General features: G+C 43.6%; 1 protein-coding gene across 1 annotated transcript in view; it reads left to right on the forward strand.

Moving 5' to 3' along the window:
• LOC114549437 (plasma membrane calcium-transporting ATPase 1-like) overlaps nucleotides 1-24,147 on the forward strand; it is a 48,255-nt gene extending 24,108 nt beyond the window's left edge. The window contains 11 exon segments of the mRNA XM_028569745.1: nucleotides 555-734; nucleotides 1,806-1,893; nucleotides 5,408-5,514; nucleotides 6,154-6,162; nucleotides 6,164-6,346; nucleotides 15,879-16,092; nucleotides 18,486-18,697; nucleotides 20,440-20,547; nucleotides 21,541-21,726; nucleotides 22,067-22,216; nucleotides 23,491-24,147. Coding sequence (XP_028425546.1) covers nucleotides 555-734; nucleotides 1,806-1,893; nucleotides 5,408-5,514; nucleotides 6,154-6,162; nucleotides 6,164-6,346; nucleotides 15,879-16,092; nucleotides 18,486-18,697; nucleotides 20,440-20,547; nucleotides 21,541-21,726; nucleotides 22,067-22,216; nucleotides 23,491-23,499 — 1,446 coding nt within the window. The 3' untranslated portion in view covers nucleotides 23,500-24,147.
• Nucleotides 24,148-24,574: the final 427 nt, after the last annotated feature.

Consider the following 24,574-nt stretch of genomic DNA (forward strand, 5'->3'; position numbering starts at 1 on the left):
AAAGTTAAGACCGACTCAACTTTTGGAGAAACGCAACCCTACGTCATGCTGCAGTGGCAAATCATGTAACTAGCGATCAGACTTATCGGTGTGTTTTGAGGCGGTGTGAGAATCCCATACAGTAAAAAGGAAACATCACTGCCTTTATTGCTGCCACAAAAGTTTTAAAATACTATGAGGGTAAAAACTTGCACTTGCTCCGTCTCGACTTCTCTCGTTTTCTTCGTGAAATAAAGCTGCCTTCAAAAAAACAATTATTGTGAAATATAAAGTCTACTTGTGCTATGTTGGGGGGTTAAGTAACACAACAAGACGTAGCACAAATGGGCCTTTCAATGACACAACCCTGCGGCAAATCGCCGAATCGCTTTTACTGGTCTGAACGTAGCTCAAGGAAACCATTCTGACTACTATCTGTGCTGATATTTAGGAGAGGTGTCTGCGGGAAATGGAGGCCAGGCAGAGATATTCTCTTGGAGGAGAGATGTTATAATGACAGTGAGGGTATTAAAAGAAACAAACATTTTAATATTTTGTTCTTTTGTTCCCATCAGGTACCAGAAGCCATCAGACAGTGCCAGCGGGCTGGGATCACTGTCCGCATGGTGACCGGAGACAATATCGATACTGCCCGGGCCATCGCCATCAAATGTGGCATCTTGCAACCTGGAGACGACTTCCTGTGTATGGTGGGCAAAGAGTTCAACCAACGGATCCACAACAGCCGGGGAGAGGTCAGACACACACATCTAACACTCTAGATAGGGCTGGGCGATATTGTGACGATATTGTAGGGTTGACCGGTTGGCATGGGGAACTTTCCATAAAATCATCTCTCAATGCAAATCAAATCAGCTATTAGGCTAACTGATATAAAACCATGCCAATCTCTAGGTATGGTGAAGGGTATGTGATGATGTGGGGCTATTTTAATTCCAAAGACCAAGGGGAACTTTATCAGGATGCATAGTATCCTGGATCCATGAAATAACTGGCCTTTAAAAATAAACATCTGCCTGCCTCTATGGGAATTTAACATAGGGGTGGTCTGACTTTTGTTGCCAGCGGTTTAGACATTAATGTCTGTATGTTGAGTTATTTTGAGGGGACAGCACATTTACACTGTTATACAAGCTGTAAACGGAATACTTTACATTGTAGCAAAGTGTCATTTCTTCAGTGTTGTCCCATTAAAAGATATAATGAAATATTTACTAAAATGTGAGGGATGTGCTCACTTTTGTGAGATACTGTATGTATGTATTATTATGCTTATGCCTGTGTGGCCCATTTATAGTGGAGTTAATAGGTTTTGCTCTGTTTTTTATTGTGTCTTTGTACCTGCCCTTTACCTGCCAATAAACTAAACTCAAACTTTTTAGCTGTTAAACTGATAGTATTAATCAATCAAAATTCTTATTGTCGGTAACAGGTTAAACCGTTAATCATCAACATTAACATTTCAGCAGACTTTTGTAATTTCTTTTATTTCCAGCCGCAGACATGTTCTTGCAAACCCCTTTGCTTCTCTTTTGACCCCTTTCAGAGGTATCCACCACTGCTTTACAGGACCCCAGCAGGACATCAGTCAGATAAACTGATTATATGAATGTTTTGCAACTAATCATGGAAACAGAACACTATCTTGGGGAATTTAAACAGATGTGATTACAGCTTTTTGAGAAATGAGTTTTGTGTGTGAATAAATAGCAACAGGGGTGTGCTGCAAAAGAGATAAGCTACAGACTTTGTCATGTTAGCAATTCCTACAGCTTTATTTTTATGTCTTCTCTCTATCTGTGCAGATTGAGCAGGAGCTTATTGATAAGATTTGGCCAAATTTGAGAGTCCTCGCCAGATCATCTCCAACGGACAAACACACTCTGGTCAAAGGTTAGACACACTTTAACCAGGTCACAACAGACAGTGAGACGGACCTAGGGGATAGACAGACAGGGGGATAGAGACAGGGAAGGCAAAGGGAAACGTATTTATACTGTGCAATTTATACACGAGGCAGTTTAAAGCACTTCACTTACATGTACTGTATACATCAAAGTAGGGCTGGGCGATATGGACCAAAAGTCATATCCCGATATATTTTGGCTGAATATCGATATACGATATATATCCCGATATTGTTTTCCGCAAAGTGAGAGCAAATGTTCAGTCAAAGCCAAAATCAAATATGACATGTCACAAGTAGTTTCATAGAGACAGTTGCAAAATCAAATAAATAATAAACCGGTTTCTTCACCTGGTTCATGATTAAATGCTCAGCTGTTCAAATAACAATAAAATGTAAACCTAAATACTGTATAACAGGAGTACCTTTTTTGAAATCAAAGCTCCATATTTGTGATTCGTTCCAAAGGTCAATTAAGCTTTTGATATTAATATAATCTACTTTGTTCAAAATGTAATGCCTCATGCCTGTAAGCCTAGGTTTATAGTCCCATTCTTCCACTTGATACTGCTTCCACTTAAGTAAACTAAAAGATGAACTATCGACTACAAAACAAAGAAACTAATTAATGTGTTAATACAAAGAATATTTATTATGATCGGTTCACAGATCTGAGTCCAAACGGAAACTTCACCCTTCTGAACTAAGAGTTTCTGCTTCAAGGTGAAGTTTAAAACAGACTGAAATGTCCAGGCTCATTCCTCCACTATTTATTTCTGTATGTATTTATGCGTTACGTGTCATTTTAACGGGCACTGAGCTCCAGATCCTGCAGCTGCAGACGGTCTCTGCTGCCCCGCTGTAGCTTCTCTCCGTCCGCCTGCCGCCGGCAAACTTAGTGGAACTTTCCGCCGATATCGACATACAGGTCGTCCTGGACTACGTGTAAGATCCTACCGATCACCACTCTGTCTTTGGCTGGTCCGATTTGGATCAGCGGGGACCCGGCGCAGCAGCGAGGCAAAGCTGTGTTTTTCCCGGGAAGAGACGCTGCGGCCGCCACGGAGCTCTCCGCCTCCCGCTGCCGCCGGAGCTCAGGTTGCTGGTCGGAGGCGGCATACATAATCATAAAACACATTGTCACCTGTTAAATGTTATTCATTGCTGTTTGTTCTTTTCATTTCCTCTATCGAACATAATTAAGCAGTACAAAAGTCCGGCATCTTTAGCGTTGATCTGAATGCTTCGCACCCCTGTTCCAAGATGGCGGCGGTTTTGACGTATGTTTAGAACCTCAAGGCGACATCTGTGTATATATCTATGGGAGCAAGGATCACATTTGAACTATATCGATATATGCGATATGGTCTAATTCCATATCTCATTTAAAAATATATCGATATATTTTTAATATCGATATATCGCCCAGCCCTACATCAAAGTGAATAGAAAACAAACTTTACAAGAGTGAATTAAAGGGTTCGTACGGGTGCTTGAAATCCTTGAAAATGCTTGAATTTTTATGTTGTGTTTTCAAGGTTTGAAAAGTGCTTGAATTTTGGATAAAATGCTTGAAAATGCTTGAAATTGTAACTGTATTTCTTTCACAACAAATACCTATCTGACTGAATATTTGGTTTATTAAAAGAAATAGAATAAATGAAATAAAATGTTGGAGAGCCTAAAATTAAACCTGCTTGTTTGTGCATTTGTGACTGCGATCTGCCGCCACGCCAAGACCTGCCCTAGGAAGCAGCTCGATTGGTTGGGGTTAGGCATTTCACCTTGAGTGGTTGAGGTTAGAATAGCCGATTGGTCAGGGGATAGGACCTGTACAAATGGGGTTACGTTACCTTGCGTAAGCATCATGGACACCTGGTCAATAAATGCTATTGAAGGGCAGGTCTTGTCGTGGCCATAGTGGGATTTGTAATATCGGCAGGCTGTCGTTTCAATGAACGTTGGCTGGAAGATGAAATATACAAATTATGGATTAAACAGGGACAAACCCTACGAGTTGCGTCTTGTAAAGTCTGCAAAAAAGACGTGCAGCTTTTTCGCGATTCTGTGCTCTCGAGTCACATGAAGTAAGTTTCAAGTAAGCCAACTGAAGTAGCCTGCTGTACACTTCTAGCTAGGAATTTGCAGGCTAGCTAAGTGACTGAGAGTACTTGGTGTGATAATGTAATGTTAGTATTGCATGTCCATCATGGCATGTTCATTTGTGGAATATGCAGTGAACATAGCCAAAGTTACATCACAGTAACTGTAACGTTAACTACCCGCAAATTAAAACCTGCAAACGTTAGCCCAGTGCATATCAACAATCGTTGATTGCTGAACAGAAATTGTATCAGATGGAGTGTCCTACAAGTATCCTACTGTAAGGTTGAGGATAGCCTTATGCAATATTTACACTGCTCTATTCGTATATGTCTTGGCAATGAAATACTTTTTTTTTTTTTTTTCAAATTAATATAGGCTATTTATCAGGCAGGTGCCTGTGCACTGAGTCTTCTGGGTTAAAATGGAATTACAGGTTTTTGTTGCACTGTCTCAGATTTTGTTCAAACCTTGTCTATATCAAGAATGTGTCCCAAAACCAAGGCCTGTAAAATATTTTTGTTCAAATCCTATGTAATGAATGAATGAAATTACTTCAGTTTTACAACCTGAAAATCACATTATCTGGGAAGCAATATTTGGACATTTATTCATAGGCAGCCCAAACTTTGTAGGGTGGAAGACAAACATGTCAATATGACTGAACCATTACAAGTTTGTACAGCATGTCCTAGATTTGGAAAAAAGTGTGAAAAGACTGAAATTAAGGGTAGCATAAACTTTGAGCAAAATCTAAGAGAGTGCACCAAGTGTTTTCCTGGATTTTGACGCAGAATGACCCAGCTGCATGTCATTTGGCTCAGATCCTCAGTGCTCCTCTCCATAGCTGTCTTACTGTATGTAATGTTAGGAACCATGAGGAGAAGGTGATAATTCAGGGTTAGTGAAGTGAACCTGTCGAGTGATTTTGTTTGGGGTAATTGTAATTGTAACCTGTAGGCAGGTTAGATAGCAAGCAAAGTCTTCATTTTGAAAAATAAAACTTGTGTTTTGCTTAAATATCTGATCCTTCTGCTATTACGAAACACAATGTTGGCTGTTTATAGCATTATGTCTTTTAATGTGACAAAAACACTAAATAATAATTTTGACTATGTATTGGTATATATTTTACGGTGGTGTAAGGTGCTGGAAAAAGCTTTAAAATGGACCTTGAAAGTGCTTGAAAAGTGCTTGAATTTGACCTTGGAAAAGGTGTACGAAACCTGTGTGAGGTGAGCATATATAGAAATTCAGAGGCAAAGACATGAAAACCAAATAAAACTGATAAACACAGCAGGGGAAAAAATGGGCTTAAGGTGATTTTAAAAGCAATCAGAGTTTGGGCACATCTTCATCTGGTCCATAAGTGTGTGTATCTGTCTCTCAACATCTCAGGTATGATCGACAGCACCGTGGGAGAGCAGAGGCAGGTTGTTGCGGTAACTGGAGACGGAACAAACGATGGCCCCGCCCTCAAGAAAGCAGATGTTGGCTTCGCCATGGTAACGATTGTAGCTGATGTCATCACACTGCTTTGTAACATTTACAGCAGAGTAAATTATCAAAATCAGTACATAAATGATAAAAAAAAAAAAAAAGTTTTTAACCAGTTAACTCGTTCATATGAGCTGATTTAAAAGACGATAAGGTGTGAACTTATTTGTAAATGTAATATGAAATAAATTATTCAGATATCAGATGCATATTAATTTGCTACGTTAATGGAAGTTAATGGAAGATAAACAAAACTAATGTCCAAATAACTGTTGGACAGCCTGACTGTGGCCCCGTCCCTCAGACCTTTATTTCTATTGAGTTTTGATCCAGAGCAGCCAGGAGGTTAAAGGACAAACAATTGATCATTCCATTAATTCTGATTTGATAATGGATTCTTCTTTTTGGTTGTTATTATCATCTCATCCACTTTATTGATTCCTTTCAGAAAAAAATAATTGATAAATTAAATATCCACTAGTCCAAGACAATTCCTCCAAAACCCCATTCCATCATTGTGCTTCCAGTGTCAGAACATGTGGGGATCCAGTGTGAGGATCCACTGAATCAGAAGAGTCCTGAACCCCCCTGGGGTCCAGGTTTAGTGTAAACTTTATGTAAGCTAACCGGCATGCTGCATTCTGCAGGGCATTGCGGGGGACGGATGTGGCAAAGGAGGCTTCTGACATCATCCTGACAGACGATAACTTCAGAAGCATCGTAAAGGCTGTGATGTGGGGCAGAAACGTCTACGACAGCATTGCCAAGTTCCTGCAGTTCCAGCTCACAGTCAATGTGGTCGCCGTCATCGTGGCCTTCATGGGAGCATGCATCACCCAGGTCAGAGACACATTACACTGCTGCTGCCTACATTAGTGGCCGACATAATAACAGTAGCGTTTGACACTCTACTAGCCAAGTTTAGCTGACAGTGGGGACCTATTTTTCACCGGGCATGTCTGTGCTACGTTGGAGGCGACTCGACTTCCGTGAACAATCGCAGCCATTTATGTCAATGCTTGATATTTCACCACTCACGTCGCAGCGCCCCAGAGGCATGCGTAAAGTGGCTCTCCGCTCCGCTAAAGATATGCGCCAGGTCTATTTTCACGCTAGCCGCAGGGTGTTCAGACAGCCAGGCAGGAACTGAAACAGCGAGAGTATCCAGTCATTTTACCAAACGACACCCCCCAATTTATTACATGTCTCCTTTACAACACCACGGACGACAACATAGTAGACATCACAGATCCTTTTTATACAGACTGGGGATGTTAACCGATGACCGTTTGACCGTTTCAACTTTAACCGGTCAAAATTATTGTTATCTCTAAATTAGGCATTTATAGATATTGGAATAAACGCTACTACAGTTAGCCATCTCATTCCAATATTTTTTTTTCTGTGAAGTAAAATAATCCCTCACGCAAAATTTTTCATAAGGCATAAAAAAAATAATTGTTTGGTTAGGGTTTGTTGTCTGTTGACGTCATGGGTCGATAGGGAATTTATTTTATTTTTTATTTTTTTCCCAGTGGCAGCAAGGGATAAGTAGGATTTTCTTTTGCCTTTACAGTAGCGATGGATACTCAATATTTTCATAACATAGCCTACCTGTTACTACATGTACAGTTGTCGCTTAATAAATTGAAAACATGTAATTTACGTATGCATATTTATATATATTTATATACATATATTTATTATGCATATTAAGTAGCCACATGTATTTGTTTTGGTCTTATAATACAGCCACAGGTTTACCGCTCCAGCGGAGAGGATGGTTCGTTTAGACAGCAGCTACGTTTACAAGAGTTTGTCCAAAAATCAAGATTTGTTGCAAACTAAGAAACAGACTACAAACTGACATCTTTCATTTTAGCTTGTTTGTAAAGTCGCTATTTGCAGAGTAGAGCTTTGTTTGCACAGCGCGGTGAACAAGAGTGGACAGCGCATGAAGAGCAGACTGAAATATTGGTTTCTACATGTTTAAATTTGCCTGTAGAACAGGTAGGTGGGTATTGATAAATATTGACTCTTTAATCATGGAGGGTTTATTGTAGGCTTCTTACAGTTAACGAGTGTACAGTTAGTTCATCTGCGCCAGCGGAAGTAAATAATGTATAAGCTGTAGCTATTGTTTCCAGCCAGTTTCCATGTGCTTCGTGAAGTAACGCAGACAACTCGGCTCTGCTGTGTGTGTGTGTGTGTGTGTGTGTGTGTGTGTGTGTGTGTGTGTGTGTGTGTGTGTGTGTGCGCACGCGTGCATCACTGTTCAGAATCCCGTCTATCTTCCATAATGCAACGCTTGTATCCAAATGAATTGTGTTGTGAAGTTGTCATTAGCTTCACTGCTGCTAGCCACCTCCAATGAGCCCCAGGGACTTGCTCTAACGTTAGAGCACTCTAAAGGGGGTTTACCTTTCATTTGATCGTGTTTGCTTGCTACGTTGCCATCCTCTTGAACGACATTAAACACAAAATATAGTTCATGAGTGGTTTCATCTGCCCTGTTTAACGTGTTGAAGCTCCCCGGCGGCGCAGTAGCGCTGTAGCTGGCCGCCGTGGCCGGTGAGGGCTCGTTGAAGGCGCCGTCTTCACGCTGCTGCTGCCGTAAAACTGGACACGGCAACGTTAAGTGCGGCTGCGGCGACATCGGGTCCTCTTCCAGCATTGCTGGAGGAAAACGGGCATCTTGCATCGCAAGAGTGCTGTACAAAAATGTAATTATAGTTCGCCTTAAACTTTTTATTTGTGTATTTATTTAATTAGTATCATTTCTTCCCCAAGCTCATAAAATAAATTTGGATCGCACATTAATTGACAGGGTCGGTCGGAAACCGGAACCAAACAATTAATTTTGTTAGGCCTAATCGCCTGTTTTACGCATTCTGAAGGTGCCTGTTTTATCCATTGGTTGTATCCTGTTGCAGTCTATTAGGCAATATTCCGCATAAGATGGGCTTATATTTGGAAACACATTACATCTGCATTTCAGTGGTAACAGATAAGGTGATGATGATCATCATCTTTCTTTATTATTGTTAGCACTACACTCAAACTAAAGCGGCGTCTCTTCGGAGCTGTCATTTTCTCAAATGAGCCGCGGCAATGTTTCTAATGAGCTTCTAACGCTAGACAAACGACTTTATTTTAAACGCGATCACCTGGCTTGTACCCAAACTATTTCGAAACTAAGGAGCCATTTGTCCTCCTATTACATACAAGCTCCTCTGCGCCGCATTTGCGGGACTTGTTTCGCGCTGTAGGGGATTTAAAAAACGTGACGTGAGTGGAAGGGCGGTGCCGGGGCAGTGTGTGTGTGTGTGTGTGTGAGAGAGAGAGATGCGACAGAGTTGAGAAATTGCAGGCGCGGCTGTTATTTCAAATAGCGTAGCATATTTTAAACTAAATGGTTAACCGGTTTCAACCGGTTAATGAGGCTTGGTGACCGGTAAATTTTTTAGTTTTCGCCATCCCTAATAAAGACAATGCCAGAAAAGAGACGGAATGGAGTTTAATTACAGGAGAGCTTGGAGTAGAAGGTAGATACTAGCTTAATAATAACCTTAGTTCTTTCAAGTACATGTAGAGACAATACAATCTGCAAGTCGCACAGACGAGACGCTCCGCTTCTGAGAGGCTCCCGGTGTGGTATGGCGCGTGGCTGAGGACGGAACGCAGCACATCTCTGTGAAACGGAGACCTTGTCGTCACATTGACAGTTCAGACTAATAGGATTTCTGCTGAAGTTGATGCCACTTATTCCCACGCACCAATCAGAGTATGGTAACATTTGAATTAAAAGGTAATGACAGTCATGTAGTTTTTTGCTTATGACAGCCAACGTCAACTGGTGGCACGCGGGCCACATCCGGCCCGCCAAAGCTTTTAGTCTGGCCCGCAGAGTAATCATGAATTTACAAAATGTAAAGAGAAAAAAATGCGTTCTGCTATTTATCATTTCAAGCATTTAGAGCAAAAACCCAGCCCCCTGTATTTACATCTCTATTCACATGCCAGGATTCTCTACAGCGATGCCCAAGCTCCACACACACAGCTGAGCCGAGATGTGTGTGTGCGTTAATTTAACACGCAGCACCTGACTGGGAACAACACAGAAAGAGTTACCAACGGCCGCTGGGGCAGATGGACTCGCGCTGTCTCTTTTCTGTAAATAGGCTACAATACTTATCAATGCACTCACCTGTGTAGACCGGCATAAACATGTAGAAAGCGATAGTTCAATCTGCTCTGTCTGCTCAGTGCACTCTTATCCACCACGCTGTTTTACGTAAACACAGCTCTACTCTGCAAACACAGCTCTACTCTGCAAATAGCGAATTTTTACAAACAAGCTAAAACAAAAGCTGTCGGTTTTTAGTCTAACTGTTTATCTAGTTTGCCGGGAATCTGGAAATTTGGACAAATTCTTGTAAACCTCACTGCTGGCTGAACAAACCAAACTCCGCTGGAGCGGTAAATCTATGGAGGTATTATAAGTCCATCCATCCATCCATCTTCATCCGCTTATCCGGTGTCGGGTCGCGGGGGGAGCAGCTCCAGCAGGGGACCCCAAACTTCCCTTTCCCGTGCAACATTAACCAGCTCCGACTGGGGGATCCCGAGGCGTTCCCAGGCCAGGTTGGAGATATAATCCCTCCACCTAGTCCTGGGTCTTCCCCGAGGCCTCCTCCCAGCTGGGCGTGCCTGGAACACCTCCCTAGGGAGGCGCCCAGGGGGCATCCTTACCAGATGCCAGGAGCAGCGGCTCTACTCCGAGCTCCTCACGGATGACTGAGCTTCTCACCCTATCTCTAAGGGAGACGCCAGCCACCCTCCTGAGGAAACCCATTTCGGCCGCTTGTACCCTGGATCTCGTTCCGCCGGAGGCGTGAGTTGAAAGCCTGTCGGACAGGGGCCTCCTCCAGACGTTCCCAATTTACCCGCACTACACGTTTGGGCTTACCAGGTCTGTCCAGAGTCTTCCCCCACCCCCTGACCCAACTCACCACCAGATGGTGATCGGTTGACAGCTCTGCCCCTCTCTTCACCCGAGTGTCCAAAACATACGGCCTCAGATCAGATGAAACGATTATGAAATCGATCATTGACCTTCGGCCTAGGGTGCTCTGGTACCAGGTACACTTATGAGCATCCCGATGACCGAACATGGTGTTCGTTTTAGACAATCCATGACTAGCACAGAAGTCCAACAACAAACAACCGTTCCTCCCAATCACGCCTCTCCAGGTGTCTCCATCATTGCCCACGTGCGCTTATAAGTGGCTACTTAATATGCACATGAATGACGCGATCGTTCCAGTTCTTCATTCTTGATGAAGATGATGCTGGTTGTATTATTTTGCAACAGCATCTTTCATTGCAAATGAGGCATACATGACGAGTGCATAGTCCATCCATCCATCCATCTTCGTCCGCTTATCCGGTGTCGGGTCGCGGGGGGAGCAGCTCCAGCAGGGGACCCCAAACTTCCCTTTCCCGAGCAACATTAACCAGCTCCGACTGGGGGATCCCGAGGCGTTCCCAGGCCAGGTTGGAGATATAATCCCTCCACCTAGTCCTGGGTCTTCCCCGAGGCCTCCTCCCAGCTGGACGTGCCTGGAACACCTCCCTAGGGAGGCGCCCAGGGGGCATCCTTACCAGATGCCCGAACCACCTCAACTGGCTCCTTTCAACGCAAAGGAGCAGCGGCTCTACTCCGAGCTCCTCACGGATGACTGAGCTTCTCACCCTATCTCTAAGGGAGACGCCAGCCACCCTCCTGAGGAAACCCATTTCGGCCGCTTGTACCCTGGATCTCGTTCTTTCGGTCATGACCCAGCCTTCATGACCATAGGTGAGGGTAGGAACGAAAACTGACCGGTAGATCGAGAGCTTTGCCTTCTGGCTCAGCTCTCTTTTCGTCACAACGGTGCGATAGATTGAATGCAATACCGCACCCGCTGCGCCCGATTCTCCGACCAATCTCCCGCTCCATTGTCCCTCACTCGCGAACAAAACCCCAAGGTACTTGAACTCCTTCACTTGGGGTAAGGACTCATTCCCTACCTGGAGAAGGCATTCCATCGGTTTCCTGCTGAGAACCATGGCCTCCGATTTAGAGGTGCTGATCCTCATCCCAACCGCTTCACACTCGGTTGCGAACCGATCCAGTGAGTGCTGAAGGTCGCAGGCCGATGATGCCATCAGGACCACATCATCTGCAAAGAGCAGCGATGAGATCCCCAGCCCACCAAACTGCAACCCCTCCCCACCCCGACTACGCCTCGATATCCTGTCCATAAATATTACAAACAGGATTGGTGACAAAGCGCAGCCCTGGCGGAGGCCAACCCTCACCTGAAACGAGTCCGACTTACTACCGAGAACCCGGACACAGCTCTCACTTTGGTCATACAGAGATTGGATGGCCCTGAGTAGAGACCCCCTCACCCCCATACTCCCGCAGCACCTCCCACAGTATCTCCCGGGGACCCGGTCATACGCCTTCTCCAAATCCACAAAACACATGTAGACCGGTTGGGCATACTCCCAGGCTCCCTCCAGGATCCTTGCGAGTGAAGAGCTGGTCCGTTGTTCCACGACCAGGACGGAATCCGCATTGTTCCTCCTCAACCCGAGGTTCGACTATCGGCCGAACCCTCCTTTCCAGCACCTTGGAGTAGACTTTACCAGGGAGGCTGAGAAGTGTGATACCCCTATAATTGGCACACACCCTCTGGTCCCCCTTTTTAAAAAGAGGAACCACCACCCCAGTCTGCCACTCCTTTGGCACCGTCCCAGACTTCCACGCAATGTTGAAGAGGCGTGTCAACCAGGACAGCCCCTCCACACCCAGAGCCTTGAGCATTTCTGGACGGATCTCATCAATCCCGGGGCTTTGCCACTGTGTAGTTGTTTGACTACATCAGTGACTTCCGCCTGGGAAATCGGCGACAATCCCCGTTATCCTCCAGCTCTGCCTCTAACATAGAGGGCGTATTAGTCGGATTCAGGAGTTCCTCAAAGTGCTCCTTCCACCGCCCTATTACCTCCTCAGTGGAGGTCAACAGTGTCCCATCCTTACTGTACACAGCTTGGATGGTTCCCCCCCCTCCTGAGGTGGCGAACAGTTTTCCAGAAACACTTTGGTGCCGACCGAAAGTCCTTCTCCATGTCTTCTCCAAACTTCTCCCACACCCGCTGCTTTGCCTCTTTCACGGCAGAGGCTGCAGCCCTTCGGGCCCCTCGGTACCCTGCAACCGCCTCCGAGTCCTCCGAGATAACATATCCCGGAAGGACTCCTTCTTCAGTCGGACGGCTTCCCTGACCACTGGTGTCCACCACGGTGTTCGTGGGTTACCGCCCCTTGAGGCACCTAAGATCCTAAGACCACAGCTCCTCGCCGCAGCTTCAGCAATGGAAACTTTGAACATTGTCCACTCGGGTTCAATGCCCCCAGCCTCCACAGGGATGCACGAAAAGCTCCGCCCGGAGGTGTGAGTTGAAAGTCTGTCGGACAGGGCCTCCTCCAGACGTTCCCAATTTACCCGCACTACACGTTTGGGCTTACCAGGTCTGTCCAGAGTCTTCCCCACCCCCCTGACCCAACTCACCACCAGATGGTGATCGGTTGACAGCTCTGCCCCTCTCTTCACCCGAGTGTCCAAAACATACGGCCTCAGATCAGATGAAACGATTATGAAATCGATCATTGACCTTGGCCTAGGGTGCTCTGGTACCAGGTACACTTATGAGCATCCCTATGTTCGAACATGGTGTTCGTTATAGACAATCCATGACTAGCACAGAAGTCCAACAACAAACAACCACTCTGGTTTAGATCAGGAGGCCGTTCCTCCCAATCACGCCTCCAGGTGTCTCCATCATTGCCCACGTGTGCGTTGAAGTCCCCAGCAGAACAATGGAGTCCCCCACTGGAGCCCCATGCAGGACTCCAGTCAAGGTCTCCAAGAAGGCCGAATACTCCGAACTCCTGTTTGGTGCGAATGCACAAACAACAGTCAGAGTTTTCCCCCACAACCCGCAGGCGTGGGGGAGGCGACCCTCTCGTCCCACCGGGTAAACTCCAACACAGCGGGCGCCAGCCGGGGCTTGTGAGTATCCCCACACCCGCCCGGCGCCTCACACCCTGGGCAACTCCGAGAAGAAAAGAGTCCAACCCCTATCCAGGAGTATGGTTCCAGAACCGAGACTGTGCGTGAGGTAAGCCCCACCAGATCTAACCGGTGGCGCTCCACCTCCCGCACCAGTTCCGGCTCCTTCCCCACAGAGAGGTGACGTTCCACGTCCCCAGAGCCAGCGTCTGCCGCCCGGGTCTGGTCCGTCGAGGCCCCTGACCTTCACTGCCACCCATGTGGCAGTGAAGTGCATAGTCATTCATCATTAAAGCTGGGCTTTTGGCTTTTCCACGTCAACTTTTCACTTCAGCCTCTTTGACAGTGACATGTTTACCTGACAACAGCCTTTCTTTCTGCAAGCATTTTCCACCAATCAGGACGCTGCATACTACAATAATGTTTCCATAATCACAGACTTTAACCATCACACCTCAGTGAACTGCCTCCTAATCTGAGATCATTTTCTAGTTAAAGAGCCAGTTATCATTATGGAGTTTCCATGTTTTTTAGGAGTTTGCTCAAACTAATACATGTAAAAGAAAAAAAAAAGGATAGCATTAATTCAGTAAGAAAGTGAAAATTTCAAACAAAAATAGGCGTATTAGGTATAAATACATTTTATTTTCTTTATTTGAAAGTCCGGAGTGTCTGCTTAGAAAAATTCTGGCCCTTGAAAAAATGTAGTTGATCTGATCATACCGCTCCAACACAGTCCTGATGAAGAAGATTAGTTCAGGTTTGGAATGGTAAGCTCCAATCTTTCTAAAGAAACACATAGGTTTGAATATATGTGCATATATATATTTGCACACTATGTCCACAAGAGGCCAAACCATTCATACAGTAAGGCACTGTGGAAAAAAAAAACCTTGTAGGGAAAACCCAGATTTTTATATACTGTAATTGCATCCCCATTTTGTCAATTCCATTATATTCCACGTTTTACTGTGCTGGCCTGTCAATTCGGAATAATTTAGTGGTTCAGTGTCTTGCCAAAGAATTTCTAATTCTGAGCTTCTGAACTGGTTGCAGTTCCCACTCTGGCTCCATATGACGGCGCTCACAGGCGAGTGCAGAATGAATGAGACTCTATGGAGCTATACCCCTCAAAATCAGGATATAATTTTTTTTCTAGTAATTTACATGTTGTATTCAAAAGGGGAGGCAAAGAAAATACACACTGCTGGGTGTTAGATTATTTTAATGTCGCTTTTTTGTTCTAAAAATCCTTTTAAGCAGTGATGTCATACACATCGTACGGTGGGAGATACTGCTTTACGGCAAGCTCTGAGTCGCTTCCTTTGTTCTCTCGAGGCATCGACAACACAGCTGACAGGTTAGGCTCTCCCTGTCAATACACGTGATAGAAAGAGGTTTCCTAATGTTTTAAAGACGCCGAAATATTCACTCTGACATTCTGGTTCCGCTTCGGATGCCGTCAAGCGGGATCTCTGGTCGTAATCACTCGTACACTGACCAATCAGCATTCATTAGTAGAATGCTAGCATGTTATGGGCAACAACTACTCAACCTGTAAGAAATCGAAAGGATCAGTACTCGTTCATTCAACTTTCGACTTATAATCCATGTTGAACTTGTACAATCAAATCTGAGATTTCTCAACGACAATAAGACGAAAGAGACAAATTTAGCCTTCTAGCTCCATAGAGTCCCATTCATTCTGCACTCGCCTGCGATCACCCCCAGTGAAACTCCGGTGGAACTGCAACCAAATTCGGTACAATGGGGCTAAATACAGAGTGAAAAGGCTCTTTGTAGATGGGATTTGGTCTTGCTCAAAGACATTTCAACAGCTACAGCTGCTACATAATGTCCTAAAACATTATGTAGCTCATTTAAATTAAATTAGGCAATGAAGTAAATTAAGAATAAGGTCCTTCCAATTGACCCATCAGCTAACCTGGACTTTAAAACAAGAAAAAGTCTTTTACATTAGAAATCTCTTTTTAACATGACAGATAATATATAAAATACAGTACACACAATCACTATAGCCTTGAAAAGTCAAATACTGTCACTCTGAGACTCATCAAACACTAAATTTAAAAGATCGTTCTTGGTTTAAAGATTTATTATAACATAAATATTATCAAATCCGATGTTTTAAATTGAAAAAGTTCTGAAATTCCAAGATGGAGCTTGTGGTTTCTCTGCTAATAGACGCTGACAGTATATCTGTGTGTGTATGTGTGTGTGTGTGTTTCAAGGACTCTCCTTTGAAAGCTGTGCAGATGTTGTGGGTCAACCTCATCATGGACACCTTCGCTGCACTGGCTCTCGCCACCGAGCAGCCAACCGAGGAGCTGCTGCTCAGGAAACCGTACGGTCGCGACAAGGCGCTCATTTCCCGCACCATGATGAAGAACATCCTGGGACACGCCGTCTACCAGCTAGCCGTAATCTTCACCTTGCTCTTCTATGGTCAGAAAACACAACCACAGCTACATTATTTAAAGCAGACTCACTTAAAAAATCCCTTAAAAACCATTAAACTTGTGTACAGAAAACATCAAAATATCCTAATTACAAGGCACTTACTAATTAATCGTAAATTCATTATTGTTTAAATGAATGGAATTTTTGATGTAAAAACATGAAGATTGAGTTGATTAACACACCTTTTTCTATTGATACATTTATTTGACAGGGACAGTATATATTAAAGGGGTGATAGAATGCAAAACTGATTTCACCCTGTCATAGTTGAATAATGACAGTTCGGTGGGTAAATAGGACATACATAGAAGCTCAAAGTCCCACTGATACCCCTTTACTATGAAAATCTCATATTTTGAAACTGCCGCTGAAAACAGGCGAATCTCAACAAAGCTGGAAGTTGACATCAACCTCCCAAAAACCGGAACCTTTGTCAGCCCATGGGTGTATTAAGAGAATGGTCACGCCCCAACGTTTACATAGGCTACACAACTGACCTGAGATCAGGTAGTCTTCTGAATCTAGCTAGGTCACGCAGATCTCTGCTTTTCCATTACAAAACTTCTGAAACTTTTTTATGTGAGAAATCAACTATGTAAAGCTGAAATATGGGCCACTCTACGAAAATGGATGGCTAATTGCAAATTTTGTCCGACTGTGTGTCGGAGTTCAGCGCCGGTGCTGCCTGTGTTGCTGCCTTGCCGCCCAGCCTGCCTTCCTTCACAGACCCCGGCCTGCTCTGAGGTACTTGGAGCTCCGTCACCACTGGCAGCCCACAGCACTCCATACCCGCGCAAAGTCACCGTCTCTTGGGGCAATAGACAACTAAATGCCCCTGCTCTGACAGAGCTCCAGGGCCTGAAACTCCCCTCTTCCTGCTAGCTAAATGCCCGGTGTGTGTGAGTGAGAGCGCGGTCAGCGAGCTTGTTACACCAGCAATCTCTTACCACAGGTTTCAGTTAATCTTTTAATGTGTGTAATTATAATGTGTTGAGTTATTTAAACAAACGATTGGGTAAATACACGCATCTTGTCCGCGAGTCTCATTGATAGAGCCTGCGGCTGGATGGAGCTAGCTAGCCTCCTCTTAGAATTCCTCTGGAATTCATAAAAATTCATTAACTTGAAATCGGACACCGTTGTTAGCTTTATAAGACATTTAGTTAGATGTGGTATAACTGGCGTGGCGAAATTCAAACTGTAAATATACTCGGAATTACGCCGAAAATGAAGCTAACTAGCCGCAATCTGTACACATAGGATTGAAGGGACAGTCGCAGCTAACAAAACCCTTACAGCTCACAAATATTCATTAACTTGAAATCTGACACCGTTGTTAGCTTTATAAAACATTTAGTTAGATGTTGTATAAGTGACGTGACGAAATTCAAACTGTAAATATACTCGAATTACGACCAAAATGAAGCTAACTAGCCGCAATATTGTACACATAGGATTGTAGGGACAGTCGCAGCTAACGAAACCCTTACAGCTCACAAATATTCATTAACTTGAAATCTGACACCGTTGTTAGCTTTATAAGACATTTAGTTAGATGTTGTGTAAGTGGCGTGACGAAATTCAAACATATACTCGAATTACGGCCCAAAATGACGCTAACTATCCGTGATTTGTAGCTACACATAGATAGGATTGAAGTGACAGTCGCAGCTAACGAAACAAATAGCTAAACTTCACAAATATTAATTAACTTGAAATCAGACACCGTTATTAGCTTTATAAGACATTTAGATGTTGTATAGCTAAGTGGCGTGACATTGTGTGTAACATGTGGTAAGAGATTGCTGGTGTAACAAGCGCGCTGACCGCACTCTCACCCTCACACAACGGGCCATTTAGCTAGCAGGAAGAGGGGAGTTGCGGGCACTGGAGCTCTGTCAGGGCTGCCAGCCTGACAGCAGGCCGGGGTCTGTGAAGGAAGGCAGGCCGGGCGGCGAGGCAGCAGCACCACCGCTGAAGTCCGACACACAGTCTTACCATATTTGCAATTACCCATCAATTTTCGTAAAACGGCCCATATTTAAGCTTTATATAGTTGATTTCTCACATAAAAAAGTCTCAGAAGTGAATTTGGTAATGAAAAATTGCAGTGTCTGGAATAGGAGATTCTGTCGCTTCTCTAATGTATGTGTATTGGGGATTTGATCAACCAATCAGCGCGCATCTCTAATGTCTGCGTATGGCAATTCGCTCAACCAATCAGCACGCAGCTCATCTAAATATTCACGAGCATACCATATATATATTCTATCACCCCTTTAATGAACATTGCTGTAGATATGCCAGAATTAGCCAAAAGGCTAGTTTTCATCTGAAGTCTCAGCTAAGTACTAGTGCTTTGACCCTCCATTTCACAGGTGAGAAGCTGTTTGACGTTGACAGTGGCAGGGACGCCCCCCTCAACGCCCCGTCCTCTGAGCACTACACCATCGTGTTCAACGTGTTCGTTCTGATGCAGATCTTCAACGAGATCAATGCCCGCAAGATTCATGGCGAGAGGAATGTGTTTGAGGGCATCTTCAACAACGTCATCTTCTGCTCTATCCTCGTGGGAACCTTTGTCGTACAGGTAACCTGTGAAAGGCGAGGCAATTGTCATACCTGGGCAGGGTCACAGTGTAAAGTTACCGTAGACTGTAAAACTGAATGTATATGAACGTGTAACCACTGTGACAACCTATTGCTTAAAGCACTTCTGCATAGAGCTCAACGATGCGATTTCAGAAAACCCATTCATTTTCTCTATAAGGACTTTGATTATCAACCATAATTTCTCAACCATCCAGGGTAGCCTTACTACGATCTACGAGATTGTGAAACGATGGTACATGCTCCTGTAGAAGCCAACAGCCACATCTCTGATTGGTGGAGCTCGTTGTTACCATAGAAATGTTGACTGCACCCGTGAACTGCTAGTGAGCTGCTCCACTATGATTATTTATGTACATACACAGTCTTGTAGCTTTGCCTTTTTTCAGTTTTCAAAATGTTTGACGTTGACAAATGAAAGGTTTTATGGTCACGTTCATCTCTTAGCTGATTGGCTTGGTTCTAGGCATAACCCTTGTGTTGACTTCCGGTCAAATTGACCCGTTTTAAATTTGTGTTTTATATCAGAAAATATGGGACGTAGAAATAAGCGGTGAAAATGTGTAGAAGAAAAGTTTTACAATTTAAAACGTTGGATAAAGCAAAAACAAACTGTGAAAAAAAGGGCGCCAAAAAGGTAGATTGTTTTCAAGGTTGACAGGAAGACAACACAAGGAATAACACTTTTATCAAAGCCGGTCTACGGAAAGCCGTTCCACTCCCTATTCAGCCCCATTGTACCAAATTTGGTTGCAGTTCCACCAGAGTTCCACTGGGGCTGATTGCGGTCCAGTGCAAAATGAATGGGACTCTATGGAGCTAGACGGCTAAATGTGTCTCTTTCGCTTGATTGTTGTTGAGAAATCTCAGATTTGATTGTACTTTTTGCAAGTTCAACATGGATTATAGGTCGAAAGTTGAATGAACGAGTACTTATGTCCTTTTGATTTCTTACAGGGTGAGTCGTTGTTGCCCATAACACGCTAGCATTCTGCTCATGAATGCTGATTGGTCAGTGAAGGTCTGATTACGATCGGAGATCCAGCTTGACGGCATCCGAAGCAGAGCCTGAATGTCAGAGTAAATATTTCGGCATGGTCTTTAAAACATTAGCAAATCTGTTTCTAGCATGTGAATTAACAGGGAGAGCCTAACCTGTCAGCTGTGTGGTCGATGCCTCGAGAGAAAAAAAGGAAGCGACTCAGAGCTTGCCGTAAAGCAGTATCTCCGGCCGTATATGTGTATGACGTCATTGACATTTTAAAAGGCTTTTTAGAACAAAAAAACAACTTTAAAAAAATCTAACACCCAGCAGTGGGTATGCCTCCCCTTTCGAATGCAACATTCAAATTACTAGACAAAAAATTGTATCCTGAGAAAAGTGGATTTTGAGGGGTATAGCTCCATAGAGTGCCATTCATTCTGCACTGGCCTGTGAGCGCCCCCTATATAGAACTCTGGTGGAACTGCAACCAGTTCAGAAGCCGGAAGTAACGAGGGAGTGGAACTTCTTCCTATATTAGAAATTCTTTGCTTTTACATTAGCAATTTCTGAAACTTCAATAGACCATTTGAATAAGGAAAATATCTTCCGGTACCAGAGCAGTTCAAAAAGTGGGCGATCACTGTTGAGTTCTCTTGGCTTCACTTTTCAGGCCTGGAGGCTATATCCACCTCTGTTGAAGATTCCCTGTATGATGTCACCTCTCTTTTCTGCTGTAGATCATCATTATTCAGTTTGGTGGTAAACCATTCAGCTGTGTTGGTCTGACCATCGATCAGTGGCTATGGTGTGTCTTCCTGGGTTTCGGCAGCCTCTTGTGGGGACAGGTGAGACACTTTTAGCCATCATTTTAATAGCAAACAGGAAATAGGGGAGATAGGGATGACCTGCAACAAAGTCTCTAGCCAAACTGGGGGCGTTGTGATTACATGGTCAGTATCTTAAAACCCACATTTACTGCCAGGCTGCAAATAAATAATATCTTTTTGCATGAATGCTGAATAATGATTAGAACTTTATAGGCTATTTGTGCAGTAGTGACTTTTAACTTGCCAACTACATCTTTCTTCATGCCCACAACAGGGCACTGGTATGAACTAAAGATCTGTAAATGAAACTCATTACTTCTCCAGAGGTTTCACATGTAAAGCCTTCCAACAGCTTCATGGGCAATAAAGTCTGTTCACACTGATAACTATAACCATAACTTTAACGACATGAGCATCCACACGGTACAGATTGCACAGATATTCTAGCTAGCTGTCTGGATTTACCCTGCAGAGATCTGAGCAGTAATTAACCATAGTCCTCAGAAATCCACTGGAGTTTAAAATTTCAACACAAAGAAAGCGGGAGGTAAAAGACATACGGCCGAAAAGAGACATGTGACATGTGGCGGAGTTTCCAGCGGGAACGGAGCAATCCCGGAAGTGGAACATCCTGGATATAGACTACCAGCAGTATGATAATAAAATCCAAAACACAAGATTCACTCTTAGTGGTTTCTGTGACATTAGAAATACGCCACGCCACTGACCACCTGTGTGGAACCAATCTCTTTGCAGTGTCATGTTGTAAATTTAGATGGATTTAGATTATCTGTCAGTGTTTCTGTCATTCATCAAATCGCTCTGAATCGTTCTTGGTGAGGACAGCCCTTAGTTTCCTCCCAAATTATAAAATAAATATAGTAATGAAGACCTGGTTCTCTGTGCAGCTGATCATCATCATTAGACAATAAAAACTGTCTCCAAAACTCCAGGGGGTTCAGGTCACAGAGATGTTGAGGAAAACGATGTTTGTGTCTGTCCCCCTCCCAGCTGGTAACCAGTGTCCCCACTAGCTGGCTGAAGTTCCTGAGGCTGCCAGGTCAAGGCACGCAGCAGGAGGAGATCTCTGAGGGCGGGCTGGATGAGACCAAGACTCAGGAAGAGATCGACCACGCTGAGAAGAAGCAAATTAACAGAAAGAGGTGGCTCCGCAGCTACAACCGCATGTTGACGCAGGTATTGTTTCACCTTTGAAAGGAAATTCCACCTGGGTCCTATTCTCATAGCACTGTCCGCTCTGACTATGATGAAGAGATTCAGGAAATGTGATTGACAAAACAAGGTCTTGTCTTGTTCTCATGAACCCAATATTGTGGATTGTCTCGTGAGCCGAGTGTCTCGTCACACCTCTATTTACGATATGTGCTGCCTGCTCTGATATACGTATCAGAGCCACTTATTATTATGATCCGTGGTCAGAACAGACATTACAGAATGAGAATAAGACCCGGATAGAAACACTAAAATGTTCCTTTAACATAAAACCCTGAGCTGGCTGTTTTTCCTCATCTTTCAGACTCGTGTAGTGGATGCCTTCAGAGGTCTGGAGAAACCTGAGTCTCGCAACTCCATCCACAGCTTCAAGAGCAGCCCAGAGTCCTGCATGGAGGACTCAGTTGCTCAGGTCCCCCTGATCGACAAAGATGATGCTGCTAACAATGAAGTGGTATGAAGATTTTATATCATAATTTTATCACGATTATTAGTATTCTCTGTACTGTTCAAATGTGCTGAAAATGTTCAAAAAGTAAATATACAAAAACTGAACTGATTTCACCAAGTTTTATATTGAAAACCACAAATCAAATTAGCAGCACTATGCACTTTTTGGGGTGCCTTAACGACCGGACCGAATTGCAACGCAGATTTCGGTGCCTTATTTAGGTGCCACTGAAATGCCTGCTTTTCTCTTTGATGCTCCGAAGCGGACGTTAGAGGCAACCTAAACATCGCCACATGTCACGCTAGTTAACACTACACTTGGCAGCAGGAAACGTTAGCCTACCGTTAGCTAGCAGGAGGGGATGTGTCACCTTTTTCAGCCCTCCTTCTGAGTTTGCAGGTATGGTAAAAGCAAATAAAGGAACAGCAAGAATAGTCCGGTAAGTTCAGAAAATGACATCACTTGCAGCCTTTAAACTAGGAATGGACAACACATCATGTCATATTGCCATCTTACCATATTATGATATCCAAAATCAAAAACGATATCTATTGTTGTATCGCGATATCAATATACTGTAATATTGTTTTATATTGCCCAGCCATAAATGCGCAATCGAAAATCTTTTAGATAACACAAAGCTTTGCTTTCTGTACTCCAAAACAACAAACTCCCCAGAACGCCTCTCTCCCCACTCACCTTCCACACTGCTGTCTTCAACATGTCACCTCGCGAGAATTCAGACCGAGACTTCACCACGTTCCTATAATCAAGTCACACACTTATATAGCGTTCATGCTCAGAACTGGAACAATGTCAAAGATTTTTGTTCACATTTGTCACTTGGACACAAACTACATGGGAAAATAGGGACCAGGTTGAAAAATGGAAGGGAAAACTAAAGAACTGACATAGGCAAACCTCTAAATCACGTCAAACCCAAGCACCAACTGCAGCTGAGGTCAGAAAGTGGAGAGAGAGGGAGCCAAGGTTCCTGTCCTCCTAGATACGCCCCAAAATATTTGTTTTTTTGTTGTTGTTTTTTTCCAGTTGAGAGCTAGATGACCATGAGGAGATATTCACTGAATTTGAAAAAAAGTGTATTGGATTAACATCCCTTACTATATATTTAAGCTTAGAACAGAAGTCCATATTGTTTTGTTTGTTTTATGTAAGTGTTGTTGTATTTCTTTGCATTTTCTTTTGTTCTGACTTTACTGTTAAACAGTACATGGGTTAAAATCAGTCAATTACATCTTTGCCCAACACCTCCACAGGTGTTATGAATGGCCAAACACACGTGTGAGCCTCCTTGGATCCCCTCAGCTTGAGCTCAAAGGAGCAAGAAGATTCTCATCAATGAGAGAAGAGATTCAAAATATGTTACGTTAATGACTTTTTTGTAAATTGATCAGTTCCTGTAAATGACTTGCTTTCGTTGAGTTGATAGGTTTGTGTGACACTGACAGACAAAGTCACAGCATGGAGATGCAATTAACCTTCTTGTAGTTGTAAATGTCGTAGCTGGACTTAAAGTTCTTGTTCTGTTTTGTTATTTTGGCATTCCTGTGACCTCTACTAAGGGTAAACTTAACTTTGTATACAAAAAGAGTTTGCCTAAATTTGGGGGGGAAATGCTAAGTTGATAGTTTTGTGTTAAACTGACAGAAAAAGTCACAGGGTGGTGATTAACTTTCTTGTAGTTGTAAAAGAGCTGAGACCCAAGGGTATTAAATGTAATAGCTGGACTTGAAGTTTTTTTTTATGTTCACTAGTTGGGAATAACCCATAAAAAGCTCAGATTTAAATGTTACGGATGGCATTTTAGATAAAATAATCTTAACATTACCCTTGAATATCCTCAATAATATGAACTGTGATACTTTTAGTTTTGTTCCCATCTTTTAAAATAAAAGCAAACTTTGAAACAGGAAGACCTGCTGATGATTGGAAAACAGGAAAAATAAATTTTGATTGATTTGATTTGATCAATAAAGTCATATTCCTTTGGGAAACTGCATTTGAGCAGCAGAAGTGTGTGTGTGTGTGTGTGTGTGTGTGTGTGTGTGTGTGTGTGTGTGTGTGTGTGTGTGGGTGAAGATTACACAATCATTTCCAGCTGTCATTCATATACGATGAACCACACCTACTGTCAGAAGGCAGAAGCTCCTCCTGAGCCTCTCGTTCCTGGCCTGGAGAGTCTGCTACCTTCTTCCCGGCCTTAACAGGGAGAAGTGCAGCACCTGGTGGTGAGCGTGTGGGGGGGGCTTGCTTGTAATCTGTCATAGTTGGATCTTGCCACATGCTTCTGGGATTGCTCTACTGAATTTATAGAGCATTTGATATTAAGAACCAATATAG

The sequence above is a fragment of the Perca flavescens genome, chromosome 3 (assembly GCF_004354835.1).
Source record: "Perca flavescens isolate YP-PL-M2 chromosome 3, PFLA_1.0, whole genome shotgun sequence".
In the NCBI taxonomy this organism is placed as follows: domain Eukaryota; kingdom Metazoa; phylum Chordata; class Actinopteri; order Perciformes; family Percidae; genus Perca; species Perca flavescens.